Raw genomic sequence first — 21,186 nt, 5'->3', positions numbered from 1 at the left:
CCCAACTCACTTCTATGGGGCTAAACTGAGGGGGGGCACCCCAGAACTGCCCCCCCCGGGGCTGAATGCAATGGGGGGTCCCCCAAACCAGCTGGGGGGGGGAATTGTGTATGCACCGCATACACTCCCCCATATGCACCCCATGCACTCTCCATATGCACCCCAACCCACCCCATATGCACCCTAACCCCCCCAACCCCCCCCATATGCACCCCATGCATCCCTATATGCACCCCATACATCCCTATACACACCCCAAACCCCCCATATGCACCCCATACACCCCTATATGCACCCCATACATCCCTATATGCACCCCATACATCCCTATATGCACCCCATACATCTCTATACACACCCCAAACCCCCTATATGCACCCCATATATCCCTATATGCACCCAAGCCCCCCATATGCATCCCATCCACCCCTATATGCACCCCATACATCCCTATATGCACCCAAGCCCCCCATATGCACCCCATACACCCCTATATGCACCCCATACATCCCTATATGCACCCAAGCCCCCCATATGCACCCCATACATCCCTATATGCACCCAAGCCCCCCCATATGAACCCCAACCCCCCTCATACGCACCCCTATACGCACCCCATCCACCCCTATATGCACCCATCCTCCGGGCACCATTCCCGGTTTTCCAGCCTCGACTCCCGCTGGTATTTACACCTTTATTACAATGGCTCCGGAACACCCCCGGACCCCCCCCAAACCCCCCTGGTCCGAGGATCCATAGGGAAAACACCACTTTAGACCCGAATTCCTTCTCCGGCCTCCTTTTGGGGGGGACACCCCCTCCCCTTCCCCCCGAAATCCCACTTTTCCAGCTGCAAATCCCGCCGGAGCAAAGGAATGGGAGCGGAATAATTTAATGTCAAGAATAGAACCTTTTCCTTCTTTTTCCCTGCTTTTTGGCTCGGTGTTGGGGAAGGGGGGGGAGGGGTGTGTGGAAAGATCCCGAGAATCCCAAAGTGTAAAAATCATGGAATTCCGCTAAAAAAAAACCCCAGGAAACCCAGATGCAACCGGGAAGCGAGGGACACAAAGCCTGGTTCCCACCTTTTGAGGCAGGTTTTGATCCTTAGTGCCCACATTAGGATGGTAGAAAAAGGTGGGAATGGTGGGATTTGGGGCTGAAACATGGCTTTGGGAAGGTGGAGGTGGAACATTCCCGCTTTTCCCCCCCCCCCGGGATGACTTTGATCAGGGATGATTTGGGAAGGGGGGAGGGAAAAGCAGGAAAACGATGGGAATGCCGCTTTGTAGCACGGAGGAAACGCTGATTTCTCTTGGAAAACATGGTTTTGGGAGGGGGGGAAAACTCGGGAATTCCATCGGGAATTCCGTCGGGAATGGGGGGGGGGTGTTATATACAGGCTCTACGGCTAAAGTGAGCGCTAATGGGCTTAAAATAAATGGCCAAGAACCAAAAGAACACCCCAAATCCCAGCACGGCGCTGGGAATAGTTGGGAATCGCTGGGAATCCTACTGGCAGAAGGGTGATGCCGTGGGATCAAAGCCCTTGAAGACATCCTTGAGGGAAGCAGCATCCTGCTGCTCGCTGTCCTGGGCCGGGCTATTCCCAGCAAAGGGGCTCCCGGCTCCGGATTTGGAGCTCTGTTTCACCATCCCATAGACAGGGGGGACCGGGAGGTTATGGACACCGGGATGGGGAGCGCCGGGATCGGCGGCATTCCCAGCGGCTTTGGGACGAGGGCGGTTGTAGCTGTTGTACCTGTCCGTAGCGGATTCGCCGCATCCCTTCTCGGCATCGGGATGCTCCAGAGCGGAGCGCCGGACAAAGAGCGGTTCCTTGGCTTTGGCGGGGGGTTTCCCGCATTCCGAAGCCTTGGAAGATCCCTCGGGAAGGGGCTCGGAGGCTTTGCCGCCCGAGTTGGGAGTTCTGGGATCGTAGAGGCTGATGGCGCTGAGGACGCTGCTCTGCCCGGTGCCCGTCAGCAGCCGCGGGTCATAGGGAGCAATGGCCGGAGCCGCCTCTCCCGCTCCCGGCGCCGGATCCGTAGGTTTGGAAGCTCGGGATGCGGCTGGATCCATGGTTTTGTGCAGCCTGGGATCGGCGGGGGCTTTGCGCACGCGCGGGTCGCTGGGTTTGTCGCTCTGGGGGCTCCCCCCCGCTGACACCGTCTTTAGGATCCGGGAAAGGAGCTCGAAATCCGGGAGCCCCGATGATGCCGAGCCCGACGCGCTGGTGTCTCCCGGCGCGCTTCCCGCTCGCTGCCTGGGATCCGAGAGGGATGCTTGGGATCTGTTGAGGCGAGGATCCAGGGCGGGCATGGATTGGAGGGCGGCCGGGACAGGGATGAATTCCTGCTTTGGGATGGGGAGCGGGATCAGATCCTCGGGGCTCCATAGGATCATCCGGGCAAAGTTGGGCTTGTGGAGGACGACGTCCTTCTTAATGTGGCTGAACTGCTGGAGCTGGGAGCGCGGATCCCGCAGGGAATGGCCGGGAAGAGCATCCAATGGGATACTGATGGGCTTGTCCCGGAGAGCCCGTTCCCCTTCCTCCTCGTCGGGAAGCAGAGGGGGCTTCTGCCCACTGCTGGCGCTGGAATGAGGCTCGGGTTTGGGAATGGCGGAGGGAATGTGGCGAGCGAGGCGGGGGTCGGAGGGTCCCGGCTCTCCGGAGGGATCGGCATTCCGGGATAGGCGCGGATCCCGTAGGCGCGGATCAGCCGGGCGGGCGCTGCTTCCGGCCTGGCCCTTGTGCGGGCGGGCGGCATTCCCGGAGCTCTGCTGCCGGAGGGATTTGAGGATGGAGGTGACGCTGCTCCCGCCCTCGTCCTCGTCGCTGGAATACCAGTTCCCGGGATCGCCTGGTGGGAGGAGGAGGAAGGAGGAGATGAAGGGAGATGGGAAGCACAAGCCAGGTCCCCTCTCCCTGGTCTCAAATCCCCTTCCCAACCGCTCCCGTGTTTTGGTGCGTGACAGCCTCGGCATTCCCTGCTCCTGCCACTGGAATGCTGAGCACATCCCTCTGCCTTTCCCTCTCCCTCTTCCTTTCCCTCTCCTTTTCCCTTTCCCTTTCCCTCTTCCTTTCCCTCTCCTTTTCCCTTTCCCTTTCCTTTTCCCTCTCTTCCTCTCCCTTTCCCTCTCTTCCTCTCCCTTTCCCTCTCCTTTTCCCCTTCCCTCTTTCTTTCCCTTTTCCTCTTCCTTTCACCTTTCCCTCTCCTTTTCCCTTTCTCTCTTCCTCTCCCTTTCCCTTTCCCTTTTTTCCCTTTCCCTCTTTTCCCTTTCCCTCTTCCTTTCCCTCTTTTCCCTTTCCCTCTCCTTTTCCCTTTCCGCCTTCCTCTCCCTTTCCCTTTCCCTCTTCCTTTTCCCTTCCCTCTTCTTTTCCCTTCCCTCTTCCTTTCCCTTTCCCTCTTCCTCTCCCTTTCCCTTCCCCTCTCCTTTTCCCTTTCCCTCTCCCTTTCCCTTCTCCTCTTCCTTTTCCCTCTCCTTTTCCCTCTTTCTTTCCCTCTCCCTCTCCCTCCTTCCCACAGCACACTCCATTCCCATTCCAGCCAGTGCTTCCCACTTTTCCAGCTCCTCTCCCTCCCCTTGGGACACTGGGGATGCTCTCCAAGGCACTCAGCATGCCCTGATCCCTATGCAATTCCTCCTAGTCCTCCTCTTTTCCAACCTCCCACCTGCACAGCTGAAGCAGATCCACGTTACCCCCCCGGCACGCATGGATCTGCCTGGAAAACCTTGGCTTTTCCCACTTGCCTTCCTCGTTCTCCCGCTCCTGTTTGCTGCTCTCCAGCCTCCGAGCCCTCTCCTCCTCCTCCTGCTGCTTCTGCTGGATCCGTAGGTAAAGAGCCCTCTGTGCCGAGGGCAGGAAGTCGGGAATGCTGCCCGGAGGCTTGGCCAGGCCGGGGGGCCCTCCTTCACACAGGGCATCGTGATCCAAGTTGGGATCAGGGAACATGTGCTCCGCCGGGGGCCCTTCCAGGTCCTCGTAGCCTCCGTAGTCATCTGCCAAGGAAAAAGAGAATCCCGGGAGAAGCAAATCCCATTCATAACCCCCTTTCCTGCTCAGCATGCCGGGAATATCCCATCTCCGCTCCTCGGGATGTACCTGGGTCTCCCATCATTCCATGATCCATCTCCAGCCCTTCCTGCTGCTGGTAGAAGTTATCATAGAAGCCTTGGCCGGGTGGACCAGGCGGCATCATTCCGGAATGTGGGGAATCATCCGGCCCATAGGGCATCATGGGGGGGCCAGGACCCATGGGGGGGCCAGGATTCATCCCGGGGCCCATCGGCATGTCCGGGTGCATGTCCGGGTGCATGTCCGGGTGCATATCCGGGTGCATGTCGGGATGCATGTCGGGATGCATGTCCGGGTGCATGTCGGGGTGCATGGGTCCAGGCCCCATCGGTCCCGGGGGTCCTCCTGGTCCAGGGAATCTCGGGGGGGGTGGACCTGGGTGCCTGGAAGAGAAAACAAAGGAAAACGTGGAGGGATGGACTCCGATGTGCTGGGATGATCCCCATGGGAATCTCGGGGGTGGTGGGACACAGCCTGGATGGAGAAGGTTTGGTACCCAAGGCCACATTCCCTATGGAAGCTGTCCCCTCACTATGAGGATGGAGAAGGTTTGGTACCCAAGGCCACGTTCCCTATGGAAGCTGTCCCCTCACTATGAGGATGGAGAAGGTTTGGTACCCAAGGCCACATTCCCTATGGAAGCTGTCCCCTCACTATGAGGATGGAGAAGGTTTGGTATCCAAGGCCACGTTCCCTATGGAAGCTGTCCCCTCACTATGAGGATGGAGAAGGTTTGGTACCCAAGGCCACGTTCCCTATGGAAGCTGTCCCCTCACTATGAGGATGGAGAAGGTTTGGTACCCAAGGCCACGTTCCCTATGGAATATGTCCCACCACAATGAGGGTGATGGGACACAGCTTGGATGGAGGAGGTTTGGTACCCAAGGCCATGTTCCCTATGGAAGATGCGCTTGCCCATGGAACTGGAGGAGCTTTCCCTTCCTCCCAAGCCTCCCGCATGGATCCAAGCCCCTGGGAGGGGGGGCTCAGCACCAACCTGACTCCCAGCTTCTCTGCCAGCTGCCCCGTGGGCCTCACCACGATCTCAAACAGCGACGGGATCTTCTTGTACATGTCCTGCTGCTGCGGGGACAGCGGCTCGTGCATGGGAGGGGGCAGCTGCGGCCCCGGGGGGGGCAATGGAGGTGGAGGAGGCGGAGGGGGCCCCCCAGGCATCGGCCTCCCATTGGGAGATGTTGGGGCCGGGGGGCCAGGGGGCCGGGGGGGGGTCGGGAGCAGCCCGACCCCCGGGGGGGGCTTGGGGAGGGGGTTAATTCCTTGTTTCTTGAGCTCTTCCACCTCCTTCTCGTCCTCGGCGCCCGCTTCCGCGTCATCCGCCAGCATCTGGGATGGGGAGAGGAGGAAGCGGTGACTCCCGGGAGCTTTTCCCTGTATTCCCAAGGTTGGGAAGCAGAGGGGAAGGTGCAGCAGCGTCGCCCTGTACCTTATCCAGCAGCTCCCGGGTCTCCTCGGTGAGGGGCTCGTGGGAGAACATGCAGTCATCCCCATTGATGCAGTTGCCCGTGGTGTGGAAGAGCTTACACGGGAAGTCCCGTGCTGGGAGTTAAGGAAAACAAATCCCAATGGATGCTCCTGCTACGCGTGGATTAAAACCAGCACAACCCCCATCCCGTTTCCCTTCTTTTCCTTCCAAACCCCCCCTTTTCCCCCACGAGGAGCTGCGCATCCGGGTTCCCCGCTCCCTGCGCATCCCTGCACTTGGTAGCAGGGATGCTCCAAGCCGAATCCCATAGGATATCGTGCATGTAGGGGCAGTTCTCAGCCCGGGCGCAGTAGCCGGTGATGTAGAACTTGCAGAGCTCCCGTTTCTTTGGCAGTTCAATGTCGTGGCTGAAGTTGCAGTGGTCGCCCTGAGGAGGAACAGGAGCAGGAGGTGGTGCCGGAGCTGGAGCTCGGGATCCAGGGCCGCATCCCTAGGGATGCTCCGGGCTTCCTCCTTACCCAGGTACACCGGCCCTCCACGAAGTACTTGCAGATCACTTTGCCCTTCTTGTCTGCCTGCTGGTGGGGTTTGTCATGGTCGTTGCGGCGGTAATTCCCACCGCCGTCCTATGGGAAGCATGGAATTCCATAGGGAATTGGAAACGGGAAGCACCACATCGCAGGGGAAGAAGGGACAATATCCCACGTGGATGTCTCCCAGAGGGAACACCACTGGGATTTGGGATGAAAAAGGGAGGATAATAACAGTTCCCTGAGGAACCTGTTGGAGATGCTTCGTGGCTGCTGGGAAGACCCCTTGGGGATTTCCTTGGGAATGTGGCTGGATTTAGAGCATCCCGATGGAGGGAGCAGGAAACCAGGCACTCACCCCCATGTCCTCGTCGTAGTAATCATCATTGTCGTTCATGCCACCACCTTTCCCCATCCCGCTCCTGTTCCCGCCTCGGCCCCGGCCTCGGCCCATCCCTTTGTTCCCTCTTCCTCTGGGACCACGGCCACGGCCTCGGTTCAAACCTGCAACACATCCGCTGGGATCTCATTCCAATCCTTGTGGAGAGGGGAGATGATTGGGAAAGGGAAGGGAATGGGGAAGGGAAGGGAAGGGAAAGGAAAGGGAAGGGGAAGGGGAGGGAAGGGAAGGGAGGGAAAGGGAAAGGGAAAGGGGAAGGGAAGGGAAGGGGAAGGGGAGGGAAGGGAAGGGAGGGAAAGGGAAAGGGAAAGGGGAAGGGAAGGGAAGGGAAAGGGAAAAGGAAAGGGAAAGGGGAAGGGGAAGGAAGGGAATGGAAGGGAAGGGGAAAGGAAAGTGAAGGGAAAAGGGAAGGGAAGGGAGGGAAGGGGAAAGGGGAAAGGAAAGGAAAAGGTGAAAGGGAGAAGGGAGAAGGGAGAAGGAGAAGGGAGAAGGGAGAAGGAGAAGGGAGAAGGGAGAAGGGAGAAGGGAGAAGGGAGGGAAAGGAAAGGAAAAGGTGAAAGGGAGAAGGGAGAAGGGAGAAGGGAGAAGGGAGGGAAAGGAAAGGAAAGGAAAGGAAAGGAAGGGAAGGGAAGGGAAGGGAAGGGAAGGGAAGGGAAGGGAAGGGAAGGGAAGGGAAGGGAAGGGAAGGGAAGGGAAGGGAAGGGAAGGGAAGGGAAGGGAAGGGAAAGAAAAGGGAAAGGGAAGGAAAGGGAAGGAAAGGAAAGGAAAGGAAAGGGAAGGAAAGGGAAGGAAAGGAAAGGAAAGGAAAGGAAAGGAAAGGAAAGGAAAGGGGAGAGGAAAAGGAAACGGTGAAACGGAGAAGGGAGAAGAAGGCAGAAGGGAGCAGGGGGAAAGGAAGGGAAGGGAGGGCTCCCCTCACCCCGGCCGCGGCTCTCCTTGCTCCTGCGGTACTGGTTGAGCTCTTTCATGTAGTCATCCTCATCCATGGGCTCCTCGGCATCACAGTACTGCAGGGCAGGAAGGTGGGAGCGTGAAGAGCAGGGCCCATTCCCAGGCTCCCATCGATCCCACGGGAAGTCGAGCTCACCTCCATCTCCTCCTCGTACATCTCCTCCTCCTCCTCCGGGTGCTCACCCCGGCCCCGGCCCCGGCTGCCCCGGCCCAGGCCCCGGCCTCGCATCCCACCACGGCCGCCTCGGCCCCGGTACCCGCGGCCCCGGCCCCGGCCTCCTGCGGATACAGGGATGGGTCAGGCTGGGATGGGCTTCAGCCCATCGGGAAGCACAACAAGAGGCCATGGGAAACCAGGAATGGGATCCGCCAGCCCCGGTTCTGAGGGCATCACGTTTGAGGCTGCCCAAAGGATGGATGTGGGAGAAGCCAAATGGATTTGAAACCCCCCCATCCCATCAATGCTATCCAGGGATATCACAATGGGACCGGAGTCCATCTCCATCCCAAATGGTTCTCATAGGATCATGGAATGGTTTGGGTTGGAAAAGATCTCAAAAGCTCATCCAAGCAGGGATGCTCCAATCTGGCCCTCGATGGGGATGAGGCATCCAAACCTCCTCCATTTACCCACATCCCAGCATGCCACCACCTCCATAGGGAAGAGCTTCCCGATATCCCATCACAGGGACGCACCTCGGCCTCGGTGGGAGCCCTCCTTGACCCTCCGGTACTGGTTGAGCTCCTTAACGAAGTCATCGTAGTCCTCCTTGCCCAGGTCTTCATCCTCCTCTCCCTCGTACTGAGCATATTCCTCGTTCTCATAGTCCTCATACATGCCGTAGCTCTTGCTTTCCAGCTTGGAATAACTCTTCTTTGGCATGGAAGCGCTGTGAGAGGACGGATACTGCTGGTGGGACTTTGGGAAAGGCAAAGAGTTAGTGAGGAAAAGAGGGAATGCTCCATCACTTCATGCTGCAAACTAAACCCAGGGAAAAGGAAGCAGGAGGGCCGGAGGCATGGTCCGGATGGATGGGCAGCAGCTTCCCATGGGATACTCACGGATGCATAGGGCGGGCTGTATTCCCGGTACTTCCTATGGCCTTTCTCCCCAGGGCTGAAGTCCGAGTCCTCGCTGTAGTCCGAGAAGTCATCGCTGGAAGACGCGTGGCGCTGCAGGATGGGACATAGGGAAGTTCATCCCGGATCAGCTCCGGGATCCGGCCTCGTCTCCCATCTTCTGGGGGGTCTTTGGGATGCTCATGTGGTCATGGAATGATTTGGGGTGGAAGGGACCTTAAAGCTCATCCTGTTCCTGCCGCGGATGGGGTATCCAAACCTTCTCCATCAACCCATCCCAGTACCCCACCACCCTCACAGGGAACAGCTTCCCAATATCCCATCTCAATGTCCCCTCTGGCAGCTTAAAGCCATTCCCCCTTGTCCCATCCCGTGGCCAAAGCCCCTCTCCAGGTTTCCTGTAGCCCCTTCAAGCACTGGGAGCTGCTCCAGCATTCCCAGCCTTTCCTTAACACACCCCTCGTGCTTCCCAAGTTCCAAACCGGGAGCCTGGGATAGGGAATTCCTTGTTTTCCCCAGGCTCCGTGTCCTTGGAGGGCCAAAGGAATGCCGCGGCATCGTTATCCCCCAAAGCTGACTCCCAACAATGTAACGTCAGGGGAGGCATTCCCGGGAGATTCCCAAGGTTCTGCTCACCTTGTGCTTGGATTTCCTTTTCTTCTTGGATCTCCTCTTCTCCTTCTCCCTCTCTTTCCGGCGCTTCCGCTTCATGCGCCGGTGGGATTTCTCCTCCTCCGAGTCGCTGTGGTGCTTCTCCCCCTTCTCCTTCCGACCCCGTTCCTGGGATTCGCTGGGATCCTGCACTTCCTCCCCTCCATCGTCCTCCAGCTCCCCTTCCTCCAGCTCCCCATCCTCCCTGGAGAGCGGGAACAGGGACAATGAGCAGGGAAACCACCACAAACCTCGCTCCGTGCTCGGCTCCCGCATTCCTGGTTTTCCATAGCCAAGTGATTCCGGCACCGGGATCTGCTACGGCTCTCTCCAATGCTCAACATCCAAGGGGAACGAGTTCCGAGGCTGGGAATGGGGTTGGAAGGGAAGGGGAGACCCATTCCCAGGATGGATGCTGGTGGTCCAGGACAAGGACAGCACCACCATGTTGATTGCCCTGTTATTCCTTAGGGAAGAGGGGGAAATAATCAATCCCAGACTTCCTCAAGAGAATTCCCTGAGCCCCATCCATGAATTTCCAACTCAAAAGGCCTCTGGAACAGGCCCCAAGAGACTCTGCATGGCCTTGGCATGGATTAAGCATGGAATATGCAGGAATTCTGTCCGCTCCGGGGGATTTTCCTTCTCTCCCACCAGGACCCACGTTGTTGCAGTGGGACTGAAACCCTGAGGGGGGGGATCCTCATCCTTTTCCTTCTCCTCTTCCTTCTCCTTTTCCTATTCCTTCTCCTTTTCCTATTAATTTCCCTTTTCCTTCTCCTTTTCCTTCCCCTTCTCATCCTCCTCCCTTCCCTAAAACCCAAACTCCAGCTTATATCCATCACTGCTATTCCCAAACATCACTTAGGGAGTGGATCCCTGAACACTTCCACCCCCTTCGAAGCATCCCGGGAATGTTACAGGCTCCTGGAGAGGAAATCCCTGTTACTAACAGCCCAGCTCCACACTGAAGCTCACTCAGGAATTACCCACAAAGCCGAGGCGGAATTCCCAGCTTTAAAGGTATCCATGGGCATGATTCCCATCCCAGCAATGCAGCATCCTGCAGGCGTTTGGATAGGGAATGAAGCCACACAAAGCTCAGCAGAGCAGAAGGAAAGCAAGCTCATGGAGACCACCTCGTTCATCCCTGGCTGTGGATTGGGAATGCTGGGAATACCGGTGCAGTTACAGAACCGAGCGCTGGGATCCTGCAGCTACTGCAAAGGGGATTGGGAAGTGCCAGGAGCTGGGATGCTCTGAACCCTCAAAGCCATCATTGAGCCCATTAATATCCATGAACTAATCCATGAGGGGATCCCGGTCATCCCAACACCTTGGGATGGGTTCTAACCCTGCTTTTCCTGCTGGATTCCTGCTGGGAAAAGCTTTAGGCCGGGATTTAAAGTGGCAGCATCCAGAGGGAGGATGCTGGGAAGGAACTGGGTAATTCCAAAGCCGGATACTAATGGAAAGCCATTGTGGCCACTGAGGAGTCAAAGCCCTGTCCCAGCCATCCCTGCTCCTTCCTCCTGGAATACACCCGGTTGGAAACAGCTCCCATCCCTGGAAAACAAATGGGAATGGGCTGGATTTCAGGAAGACAAAGCAGGAACCCGCCTTGCATGGTGTAAACTGGGCACGACTGGAGCCAGCTTGAAATTCCCGGCTTTGAATCCCAGGAATGCAAAGCACAAGGGGAGAGGCAGTGGGAAGCCTATGGAAAAGCCTCTGCAGTTGCAGATGGAGCTGGATAAGGAGGGATTGGGGGGGGGGGGGGGGAAGCACCTGGATTTGATGGGATCAAAGAGCATCAGGGGGGGAAAACCCAAGTATTGGCCATAAGTGCCTGACCTCAAGGCGATAGGGAGCATTCCCAACTCTCCGCTCCCTATCCCAGGGCCGGGAATTGGGCTGCTCTGAGTGGAATTGGCCTGGTTCCTGCTCTGTATTCCCAGTTTTCCTTAGGCTTGGTTGAACACCAGCACAAGTTCACCCTCACAAACCCCTGGATTATCCCAACCTGATCCCAAAGGGCCTGAGCTCTCCTCCTTAGGTTTCATTCCCATTGGGAAGCAAGCGGGAAGTAATGGATAAGGGAGACGCCTTTTGCCCACTCCTCAGGGCCAATCCTCCTCCTGCCATCCCTAATTCCAAGCCCCATTTATCCTTAGGGAAGCTTCCCAGCTCTCTCTCCTCCCAGTTGGAGCTTCCTTAGGGAATGTGCTTCCAGGTTGGCTCCTTCCCATTGCTCCTATGAAATCCTAACGCGGAACCGGATACATTGGCACCGGGATGCATCCCAGTTCCTGGAATACCAACACAATTCCAGGGGCTGGGCTTTGCTTTAACCTGGTCCTACAAAGCTTCGGCCCGACAACCCTTGGAAAAGGAATTCCAGGGAATGGAAGGATCCGGATGGGCCTGGGATACAGGAGCGGCTCCATAGGGATCCTGAGCATCAGGAGGAGCTGGGAATGGCACCACGAAAAGGCCTGGAGAAGTTTTGCCTCCTCCTGCTCTCGTTTAACCATATAGAAGCATCCAACAATCCCTAAGAATTCCCAATGACAACAATTCCTGCTTTGCCATCCCTCCAAAAAGGGGAAAAAGAATCCCAATTCCATGGCAAAGTTCAGGCACGGAAGGACCAGGGCCCATGAAAGCAGGGACAAAAAGGCAGGGAAGTCATCCCTGGCTGTTGTTTGATACGGAAATCCCTCTGGAATGCCACGGGATCCGCTTTGAGTATTTGCAAGGGATGGAGCCACCTTTTCCCATCTTTTCTTAGGGAGCAAAGCCAACAGGGAGCAAACCATCACCGTGTGCTTACAGGGAACACTGGGAATTGCCCCCCCGCCACCAGTGGGAAAGGCGGAAGCGGGGCAGGAACGTGTGCTTTGGGTGCCCAGGGAATCCCAAATCCCATGAAGTGGAAGGAAAAAAGAGGGAATTCCCGGCCCTGGGAGTGGTGTTCAACCTGGAATGGTGTGAGGGGACCGCCTTGGAGCTGGGCACGAGGCACCTGGTGGGCAAAGGGGGGAAGACAAGGGCAAGGTGAGGAATGCTGCCGGGATGCTCCCGGTTTTCCTCTGATCCCATACGATCCATAGGGATGGGGGGGGGAGGGGGGATGTGTGATGACTTTCGGGAACAGTGCTTGCTTTGCCACCTTTTTGTTGTTGTTGTTGTTGCTTTTTGACACTTTTTGGCGTGATTTTAACCCAACGTTGTGACTTTGCGCTGCTTTCTTTCCAGGCCAAAAGCCGGCGCCGGGAGCAGGCTCTTTCCGCTCAGTGCAATGGGAGGAGGATGGAGCGCGCTGCCAAAGCGAAGGAATCGCATCCCGCAAGGAGCCGAGGTGGGAATGTCACACCAGGCACGATTTGGGGGGAAAAAGTGTGCTTTTGGTCACTTTGGGGCCTTGAAACAGTCACATTGAAGCTCTAAGGATGGGGGGGGGCGGGCGGGACCAATGCGGTGCTTCCACACTGGGGGCCTGCGGAGGAGCTCGGGGGTTACTCATGGATCACTTATAGGATACTCATGGATCACTCATGGATTACTCATGGATCACTCACAGGTTACTCATGGGTTACTCATAGGATACTCATGGATCACTCATAGGTTATTCATGGATTACTCAGGTTCCTCATGGATCACTCATAGGTTCCTCATGGATCACTCATGGGTTACTTATGGGTTACTCATTGATTGCTCATTACACATGGATCACTCATAGGTTATTTGTGGATCACTCATGGACTACCCATAGGTTACTCATAGGTTCCTCATGGATCACTCATGGATTATTCATGGATTACTAACAGGTTACTAATGGGTTACTCACTCATGGATTACTCAGTGCTGGGAAGAGGCAGGAAAAGGTCCCATTCAAGCCAAAGCACTCACTTTGCTTTCACATAGGAACAAACCACTCTGTGCTGCTCCGGGGGCGGGGGGGGGGGAAGGCAGAAACTTCCCTCTCTGCTTCCCTATGGATCTACCTCTTCCCACCCCCCCGGCCATGTTTGTGCCTGCCCAGACTTCCTGCTGAGGGGGTTGAACTGGGAAAGGGAAGTGCTGGGAACAGGAAAGGGCTCAAGTTAATGGGGGGGGGAGGGTGCTTTCCATACATCCCAGAGGAAACAGGGGGGGTCTGGGACACAGATATGGATATATAGGGATATATAGGGATATATATGGATGTATCAAGCTTTTTAAGGCCTGGGAGCACTGGACATGAGCCTTTCCCTACCAAAGGGACCCCCCTGTACCAAGCTAGGGCACCCCCCATGGCAGCTAGGGCAGCCCTAAGGAGGCTAAGACCCCCCTAAAGAGACTAAAACCCCCCTAAAGAAGCTATAGGGCACCCTTAAAGAAACCAAGATCCCCGGAAAGCACCTAAAACCCCCCTAAAGCACCTAAGACCCCCCTAAAGAAGCTACAGGGCACCCCTAAAGAAGCTAAGAGCCCCCTAAAGCAGCTAAAACACCCCTAAAGCAGCTAAGACCCTCCTAAAGCAGCTAAGACACCCCTAAAGAAGCAAAGAGCCCCCTAAAGAGGCTATAGGGCACCCTTAAAGCAGCTAAAACACCCTCAAAGCAGCTAACCCCCCCCAAAACACACCTAAAGAAGCTAAAACCCCCCTAAAGCAGCTATAAGGCACCCCTAAAGCAGCTAAAACACCCCTAAAGAAGTTCAAACCCCCCTAAAGCACCTAAACCACCCCTAAAACAGCTAACCCCCCCTAAATTAGCTAAAACGCCCCTAAAGAAGCTAAGACCCCCCTAAAGAGGCTATAAGGCACCCCTAAAGCAGCTAAAACCCCCCTAAAGTACCTAAAACACCCAAAACCCCTTTAAAGCAGCTAAAACCCCATTAAAGCACCTAACCCCCCCCCTAAAACACACCTAAAGCAGCTAAAACCCCCTTAAAGAAGCTAAACCAGCCCCTTAAGGACCTACCCCCCCCCCCCCCCGCGGCCTGTCCCTGGCCTCCTCCATTGCCCCCCTCAGGGCCCGGCTCTCCGCAGGCCGCGGCCTCCTGCTCCCTCCAACCCCCCCCGCCCCCCCGCTAAACCCCCTCTATCGCTGCCTCTTCCTCCTCCTCCTCTCACCCCCCCCCCCAGGCCCCACTTCCCCCCCCCCCATAAAGCCAGGCCTAACCCCCCCCCCCCCAAATCACCTCAGGCCTTGCCCCCCCCACCCCACCTCAGGCTCCGGCCTTAACCCCCCCCTCCCGGATCCAACCATTACCGGTCCCCCGTCCCCCTTTTCCTCCCGCAACCCCCTCCCCGCGGCTCCCACCCCCCCCAAACCTGGTCCGGGGAGCCGGACAGACAGACACAGACAGACAGAGAAGGCTCTCGGGTAGAGGCGGTTACTGGACCTTTCGTCCGGGCCGTGGTGGTGTTGGAGCGGCGGCGGCCGGGGGAGGCTGCTGCTGCCGCTGTCGTGGTGGTGGTGGTGGTGGCAGGACGGAGAAGGGGGGGTGGAATGCGGGCTTGGGGGGGAAGCGGCGGCGGAAGGGGGGACACTCGGGCTCTCCACGGCCATGGGCACAAGGGGTGGCGGGGGGAAGAACCGGGGGCACAGTCACTCTACAGCGGGGGGGCGGCCCAGGCCCGGCCCGGCCCCGCGGCCCACGGGCAGGCACACAAAATGGCGCCGAGGCAGCGCCCCGCACGGCGGCCGGAAAGGGCCGAGCGGTGACGGAAAGAGCCGACCGCGGACGGAAACAACCGAGCACCACCCCCCGCCCCCGCTTCCGCACGAAAAGGGGCCGAGGACGAATCCATTTGATTCGGTACATAGGGGGGTGCTGCTTGTTTGAGTGCTTCCTCAAGCGGAGAAACGCGGCTTCACGCCTTGTCGCGCGGTTATAACGGCGGGAGAGGCCTCCTGAGGTGGTTTCAAGTGCGGTTGAGGATAAGAGGCCTCCAGCACCGGGAGGTGAATCCCGCCGTTCCCCCCCCCTCCGGTGAACGTGGAAGGTGCTGGGTACCGGCGCGGTGTTTGCGCGGGCCGCCAGGGGGCGTTGTGGTGGTCGTGAGGTGAAGGCGGCGGCGGCGATGGTGGAGAAGGAGGAGGGAGGCCCCGGCGGCATCAGCGAGGAGGAGGCGGCCCAATATGACCGGCAGATCCGGCTCTGGGGGCTGGAGGCCCAGAAGCGGTCAGTGGGGCTGGAGGCTGCGGGACGAGTCGGACGGGAGAGGGGTTTGAGGCCTGGGGGGGACCCTGCGGCCTGTGCGAGCCCCTGGGAGAGCTTGGGGAGGGGGTCCTAAAGGGGCCTGTGAGAGATCCTTAAGAGCTTGAGGGGGGGGCCTGGAGGGGATGTGCAATGAGAGAAGGGCCTTAAAGAGGCTTTTAGAGGGTCCTGTATGGGCCTAGAAGGGGGTCTTATAGGGGTTTCACAGCCTGTGAGAGACCCTTAAGAGCTTATGGAGGCCTGGAGGGGATGTGCAATATGAGGAGAGGCTTGGAAGGGTTTTCGGAGGGGCCTGGAGGGGCTTCTGGGGGGCCTGGAGGGGCCTGGAGGGGCTTCTGGGGGTCCTGTAGGGGCCTGGAGGGGCTTCTGGGGGTCCTATAGGAGCCTGGAGGGGCCCTGCAATATGGGGGGGTGCCCTGGAGGGTCTTATGGGGGCCCCACAGCCTGTGACAGACCCTGTAGGAGCTTACAGGGGCCTTGTAGGAGCTTATGAGGGTCTTGGAGGCCTCTATGGGGGTCTATAGGAGCTTGTTGCGTGCTCTATAGGGATCAAGAGGGGGGGTGTGCAATGTGAAGGGAGTCTATAGGTGCTGGGGGGAACGCCTGTGGTGTGAGTGGACACTATAGAAGCTTGTAGAGGTGACTGGGGGGAGTTATGGGGGCCTGTAGGAACCTGTGGGGACCCTGAGGGCTGTGTAGGAGTTCAATAGGGCTTGAAAATGGGGGGTGTGGTGGGGGAGGAGAAACAGCTCCTGCTTCATTCCCAGCTGGACTTGCCAATGCCTGCCTGTTTCCTGCTGGAACCGCTCTTCCTGAGCCCCTGTTCCCTCTATAAGGGTTCAGTTCCCAGCTGGAATTGCCAATGCCTGCCTATTCCCTGCTGGAACCCCTCTTCCTCAACCTGTTCCCTCTATAAGGGTTCACTTCCCAGCTTTCAAGGCTCCTTCCTGCAGCCTCTCCCCATTCCCGCTCCTTCAAGGCAAAGCATCCCTATTCCCAAGCAGGGATGCTGAGGATCATGCCTTTCCCACCCCATTGTATCCCTGCTCCCTCTTTTCCCTCTCCCTAAGGGCTCTTTGTGCTGCAGGTTACGAGCATCCCGGGTGCTGCTGGTGGGGATGAAGGGGCTGGGAGCGGAGGTGGCCAAGAACCTCATCCTGGCTGGAGTCAAAGGCTTGACCATGCTGGACCATCAGCAGGTGAGCTGCTTTTTGGGGTGGAATTGTTGCTTTTTGGGGCAGAATGAGTCTGGTTTGGGACGGGACGGTTGCGTTTTAGAATGGGGTGGCTGCGTTTTGGGATGGGATTGTCCGTTTTGGGGCCCCATGGGTGGGATGGAATTCCTAAGCCCTGTGGCAAACGTGTTCCTTACATGAACGTGGGCTCTAGGTCATGGCCTGGCTTCTCCTCGGGCACAAGAGGGAGCTGTGAGCCCAGCATCCAGCTCCGCATCCATAGGGATTGAGGACTCAGAGCTTGATTCCTTCGTCTGCTTTTCTCTATCCCACGTTGAGCTCTCGGGGGCTTCTCCCACTTCCCTGCTCCTATGGAAAGCTCATCCCACTGTTTCCTCCCATTCCAGGTCTCCCAAGAGGATACCCGGGCTCAATTCCTCATCCCGGGGGGATCCTTGGGCCGGAATCGCGCTGAGGCCTCCTTGGAGCGGGCCCAGAACCTCAACCCCATGGTGGACGTCAAAGCTGATGCCGGGAATGTGGATGCCAAAGCCGAGGAATTCTTCACCCAGTTTGATGCGGTGCGATGGGATGGGGTCTTCTTCATGACCCTGGTGTTCATTGTGCCGGGGCTTTGCTGCTCCTGCCTTTGCCTGCTTCCCTTGGGATGGGACGTGGAGGATTCCAGGCTGGTTGGAGGAGGAACAGCAGCACATCCAAGTGTGGAGCTCCTGTGGATCCGCAGTGGCGGGAGCTGTGGAGGGGGATATGGATAACGTGGAGGAGCTCCCCCTATCCATGCATCCCAGGTTTAAAACCATCCTTATTTAGCTCCATCCCAAAATTGGCTGCTGTATTCCCAAATCCCTGGAGCAAAGCTGCTGTGACAAGAGGGGAAACCAAATCCTTCGCATGGCATCACCTCCCACCCGGCGTTGAAGGATCCGGGAGGGAATAACGTCATTCCCATTGCCATTCCCAGGTCTGCCTGACCTGCTGCTCCCGGGATGTGATGGTGAAGATCAACCACATCTGCCACAAGAACAGCATCAAGTTCTTCGCCGGGGATGTGTTTGGTTACCATGGTTACATGTTTGCCGACCTGGGGGACCACGAGTTCGTGGAGTGAGTATGGAAGGGGCAGGAATTCCCCCTTGGAAATGGTGGGAAAGGAGAAGCTCAATGTGATCCATAAAAAAACCCTTCCATGTGCTGGTCCTGCGGGATCAAGGGTGGGATTCGCCCACCTTAGAGCAGCTCCGGAGCCTAAAGGGAATACAGGAAACCTGGAAAGGGGCTTTGGATAAGGAAGGGATGGGGTGAGGAGGACCAGCTTCCAATTGGAAGAGGTGGATGGGATGTTGGGATGAAGCTCTTCACTCTGAGGATGAAGGGACACTGGGATGGGTTGATGGAGAAGGTTGGGATGCTCCTGGAGCAACCTGGTCTAGTGGAAGGTGTCCCTGCCCCTTGGCTGGAACTGGATGAGCTTTAAGCTCCTTTCCAACCCAAACCATTCCATGAATCCGGGATCGTTTGCTGTGGAGCAGCACAAACAAGGATTGGGGTTTCTCCGTGGTTGACTTCCATAGGGAGAAAACCAAAGTAGTGCCCAAAGCCAGCCCGGGTGTGGAGGATGGGCCGGACACCAAGAAAGCCAGAGTGGATCCCTCTGAGACCACCATGGTGAAGAAGGTGAGTGGGAAAATCCCACTGGAGATCTCTGGGATCCAGCCCAGCCTTGGGAATCTCGGCTCCGGTATTCGCAGCAGCTCCAGGGTGAGGTTTAGTTGCTCACAATGATCCTTTGGGCCAGGTTATCCCAGAGAGGGGGGTGCTTGTAGGGGAACCCCCCCTCCCCCAAGCTGCTTCCCATACTGGAGGGAGGCAATTCCATACTGGTTTTGATGGGGAAGGGGTGGGGGGATGCAACCGCTTTTCCAGGCTGTGAAAGCTGCCTTGTTGCTGAGCTCCCTCCTAGGAGGTTTTCCATGGCTTGGGGGTGGAATCTGCTCCAAAGGCAAACCTTTTCACATTGAAATGCCTCCGGCCGGGCATTGTTTCCCTCTCCCAGCTGGAATTTGGAGGGAGGAGTGGAAATCCCCCCCCCCCCCAGCTATGAGGAGAAGCAGCTGAGCCACCCTTTGTGTCCCTCTGCATCACTTGGGGGGATGCAGCTTCCCCTTGGAAGGGCTGGGAATATTCCCGGGATGCCAATGGAAGCAGCTGTCACCCTCCTGCCATTTGGGGGGGGGGGGGGAGGAATTGTGATTCCAAGCCTGGAATTCTTCCGGATCCGTTTCGGAGATGCCAAAGCCCCGCGTGCCCTGAGCTGTTCCCTGTGTCCCTATGGGAGACCTTCAGCTCATTGAACACTTCCAGCTCCAGAGCTGGTTTTCCCAAAGATTGCAGAGTTTGTGCTTGGTAAATCCCATCCAATCCCATCCGATTCCAAGGGATATGGAGTGGAGCTGGGCTGGTCCAGCCTGGAGAAGAGAAGCTCCAGGGAGACCTCAGAGCAGCTCTGGAGCCTAAAGGGTCTACAGGAAATCTGGAGAGGGGCTTTGGATAAGGGATGGGATGAGGAGGACCAGCTTCCAATGGGAAGAGGTAGATTGGGATATTGGGATGGAGCTCTTCACTCTGAGGATGAAGGGATACTGGGATGGGTTGATGGAGAAGGTATGGATGCTCCATCCCTGGAAGTGTTCAAGGGTGGAAGGTGTCCCTGCCCCTTGCTTGGAACTGGATGAGCTTTAAGGTCCCTTGTACCCAAACCGTTCCATGGTTCCCTGATGAAGTTGAGGATGATCCTGGGCTCATCCGTTGGGAAGAGCCAGTGCCTTTTCCATGCATCCTGCTCATCCCATGCCCTGCCAGCGCCTCGTCTTCTGCCCGCTGAAGGAGGCTCTGTCTGTGGATTGGAGGGGGGAGAAGGCAGCAGCGGCCCTGAAACGCATGGCTCCGGATTACTTCCTGCTCCAAGGTAAGCTCCTGCTTCCCATTCCCTGCTTCCTGCTCCCCATTCCTGCTGCTCTTCCCGGCCAGCACCGGGAACTGAGATCCGTTAGTGAATCCCGGTGGTTTTTGGTTGGATTCGAGGGGTTTTGGGGGCCCTCGCTGTCAGCTTTCGGTGGCAGCATCCAGGGAATGCCAAAGCATTCCAGAGCCTGCCCTCTTCCCTTGGGAAGAGCTGGGAGCACCGGAAGCTTTCCCAAACGCACCAAGCGGAAGGCTTGACCAAAGGCTTCTCCCAGTGCCGGCCGAGCCATTGGGAATGCTCCCAACCAGGGGAGTGACTTCGCTCCTTCCCTATCCCAGTGCTGCTGAAATTCCGGACGGATAACGGCCGGGATCCATCCCCCCAGAGCTACGCTGAGGACTCGGAGCTGCTGCTCCAGATCCGCACCGATGTGCTGGAGGCGCTGGGGGTGAGCACCGAGGTGCTTCCCGATGACTTTGTCAGGTGAGCCGGGAATGCCGATGATGATTCCCATGGGATCATCCTGACCCACAGAGGAATCCCCACCACGTGTGGCCTTGTGGTGACACCAAGGCCTGGCCTCAACCCTGGCACTGGGGGGGGGGGGCACTGAGACCTCCCATCCCTCCCTGCATGTCCCCACACGCTTCCCATTGGGAATGGTGGGAATGTGCCGTGCATTCGGAAGGGCTTATTTTTGGCAGGGTGGAGCCACCAAACTCCTGTTTCCGGGGGGGGTCCTCAGTGGTTTGGGGGGGGGGGGGCATGTTGCCATTCCAGGCTTTTCCCATTGGATCCTTCCCATTCCAGTTACTGCTTCTCCGAGATGGCTCCGGTTTGCGCTGTGGTTGGAGGCATCCTGGGCCAGGAGGTGGTCAAGGTATGGGCTGGTTATGGGGGGCGGGGGGTCTGCAAGGCAGAGACACTCCCCCCCTTGCTCCCCAAAACCCTCCCTTTTGGGGGGGGGGGGGCCCCAGTCCTGACCCCCAACCACCCCCCCAGGCCCTGTCCCAGCGTGACCCCCCCCACAACAACTTCTTCTTCTTCGATGGCATCAAAGGCAATGGCACCGTGGAGTGTCTGGGCCCTCCCTGAGCAATGGGGGGGGGGGGGGTGAGGGGGTCAATGGGGGGGCCCCCCCATGCACCCCAGGTTTTGGGGGGGGGGTGGGGTGTGTGTGGTTTGGGTTAATAAAAGCTGGTTTGTAGAAAGTGGTTTAGTGGGGGCTGTAATTGGGGGGGGGGGGAGGCTAATGGTGGGCCCCCCCCCAAATCTCATGGACTCCCCCAGTCCTATGCCCCCCCCCCCCAAACCCCATGGTCCCCAATGCTGCAGCCTCAACCCAGCCCTTATGGAGCCCCTAAATCTCACCCCCCTCCCCCCAAACCTCATGGTCCTGCACATTCCCAACCCCCAAACTCTGTGTACCCCCAAAGTGCCCCCCCCAACCCCTGTGCACCCCCAGATTACATCACCCCCCCCATCTCCTTCAAATCAGTTTATTGGAAACAAAGGTACAAACCCAGGAATAGCCCCAATGCCCACCCCACAGGTACCCCTATAGGTACCCCCCTATATACACCCCCCACATCCCCCCCTATGTACACCCCATATATACACTCCCTATGTACACCTGTATGTACACCCCTTATATACAGTCGTCATGTACACCCCTATATACACC

At 57.7% G+C, this 21,186-nt stretch overlaps 2 protein-coding genes across 2 annotated transcripts; one reads left to right on the top strand and one right to left on the bottom strand.

The window, feature by feature from the left end:
• Positions 1-764: 764 nt before the first annotated feature.
• On the bottom strand, positions 765-15,020 carry ZC3H4 (zinc finger CCCH-type containing 4). The gene is made up of 14 exons (XM_080636025.1): positions 14,526-15,020; positions 9,120-9,339; positions 8,466-8,576; positions 8,100-8,322; positions 7,540-7,682; positions 7,372-7,459; positions 6,411-6,556; positions 6,041-6,148; positions 5,838-5,949; positions 5,523-5,635; positions 5,076-5,422; positions 4,106-4,461; positions 3,754-4,002; positions 765-2,861 (listed from the first exon to the last, which is right to left on the bottom strand). The coding sequence occupies exons 1-14, from the start codon at positions 14,690-14,692 to the stop codon at positions 1,510-1,512; spliced, it is 3,735 nt and encodes a 1,244-aa protein (XP_080492151.1). The 5' UTR covers positions 14,693-15,020; the 3' UTR covers positions 765-1,509.
• A 170-nt stretch (positions 15,021-15,190) lies between these two features.
• Positions 15,191-20,597, top strand: SAE1 (SUMO1 activating enzyme subunit 1; the record flags this gene model as incomplete). The annotated part of the gene is made up of 9 exons (XM_080636064.1): positions 15,191-15,308; positions 16,432-16,543; positions 16,927-17,100; positions 17,502-17,644; positions 18,112-18,214; positions 19,400-19,505; positions 19,841-19,985; positions 20,313-20,382; positions 20,505-20,597. Exons 1-9 carry the CDS (start codon positions 15,208-15,210, stop codon positions 20,595-20,597), a joined length of 1,047 nt encoding a protein of 348 aa, XP_080492190.1. The 5' UTR covers positions 15,191-15,207.
• Positions 20,598-21,186: the final 589 nt, after the last annotated feature.

This window comes from Psittacula echo (genome assembly GCF_963264785.1).
Source record: "Psittacula echo genome assembly, chromosome: 29".
In the NCBI taxonomy this organism is placed as follows: domain Eukaryota; kingdom Metazoa; phylum Chordata; class Aves; order Psittaciformes; family Psittacidae; genus Psittacula; species Psittacula echo.
The sequence above is the reverse complement of the archived record's forward strand: the minus strand, read 5'-3'. Positions and strand labels throughout refer to the sequence as shown.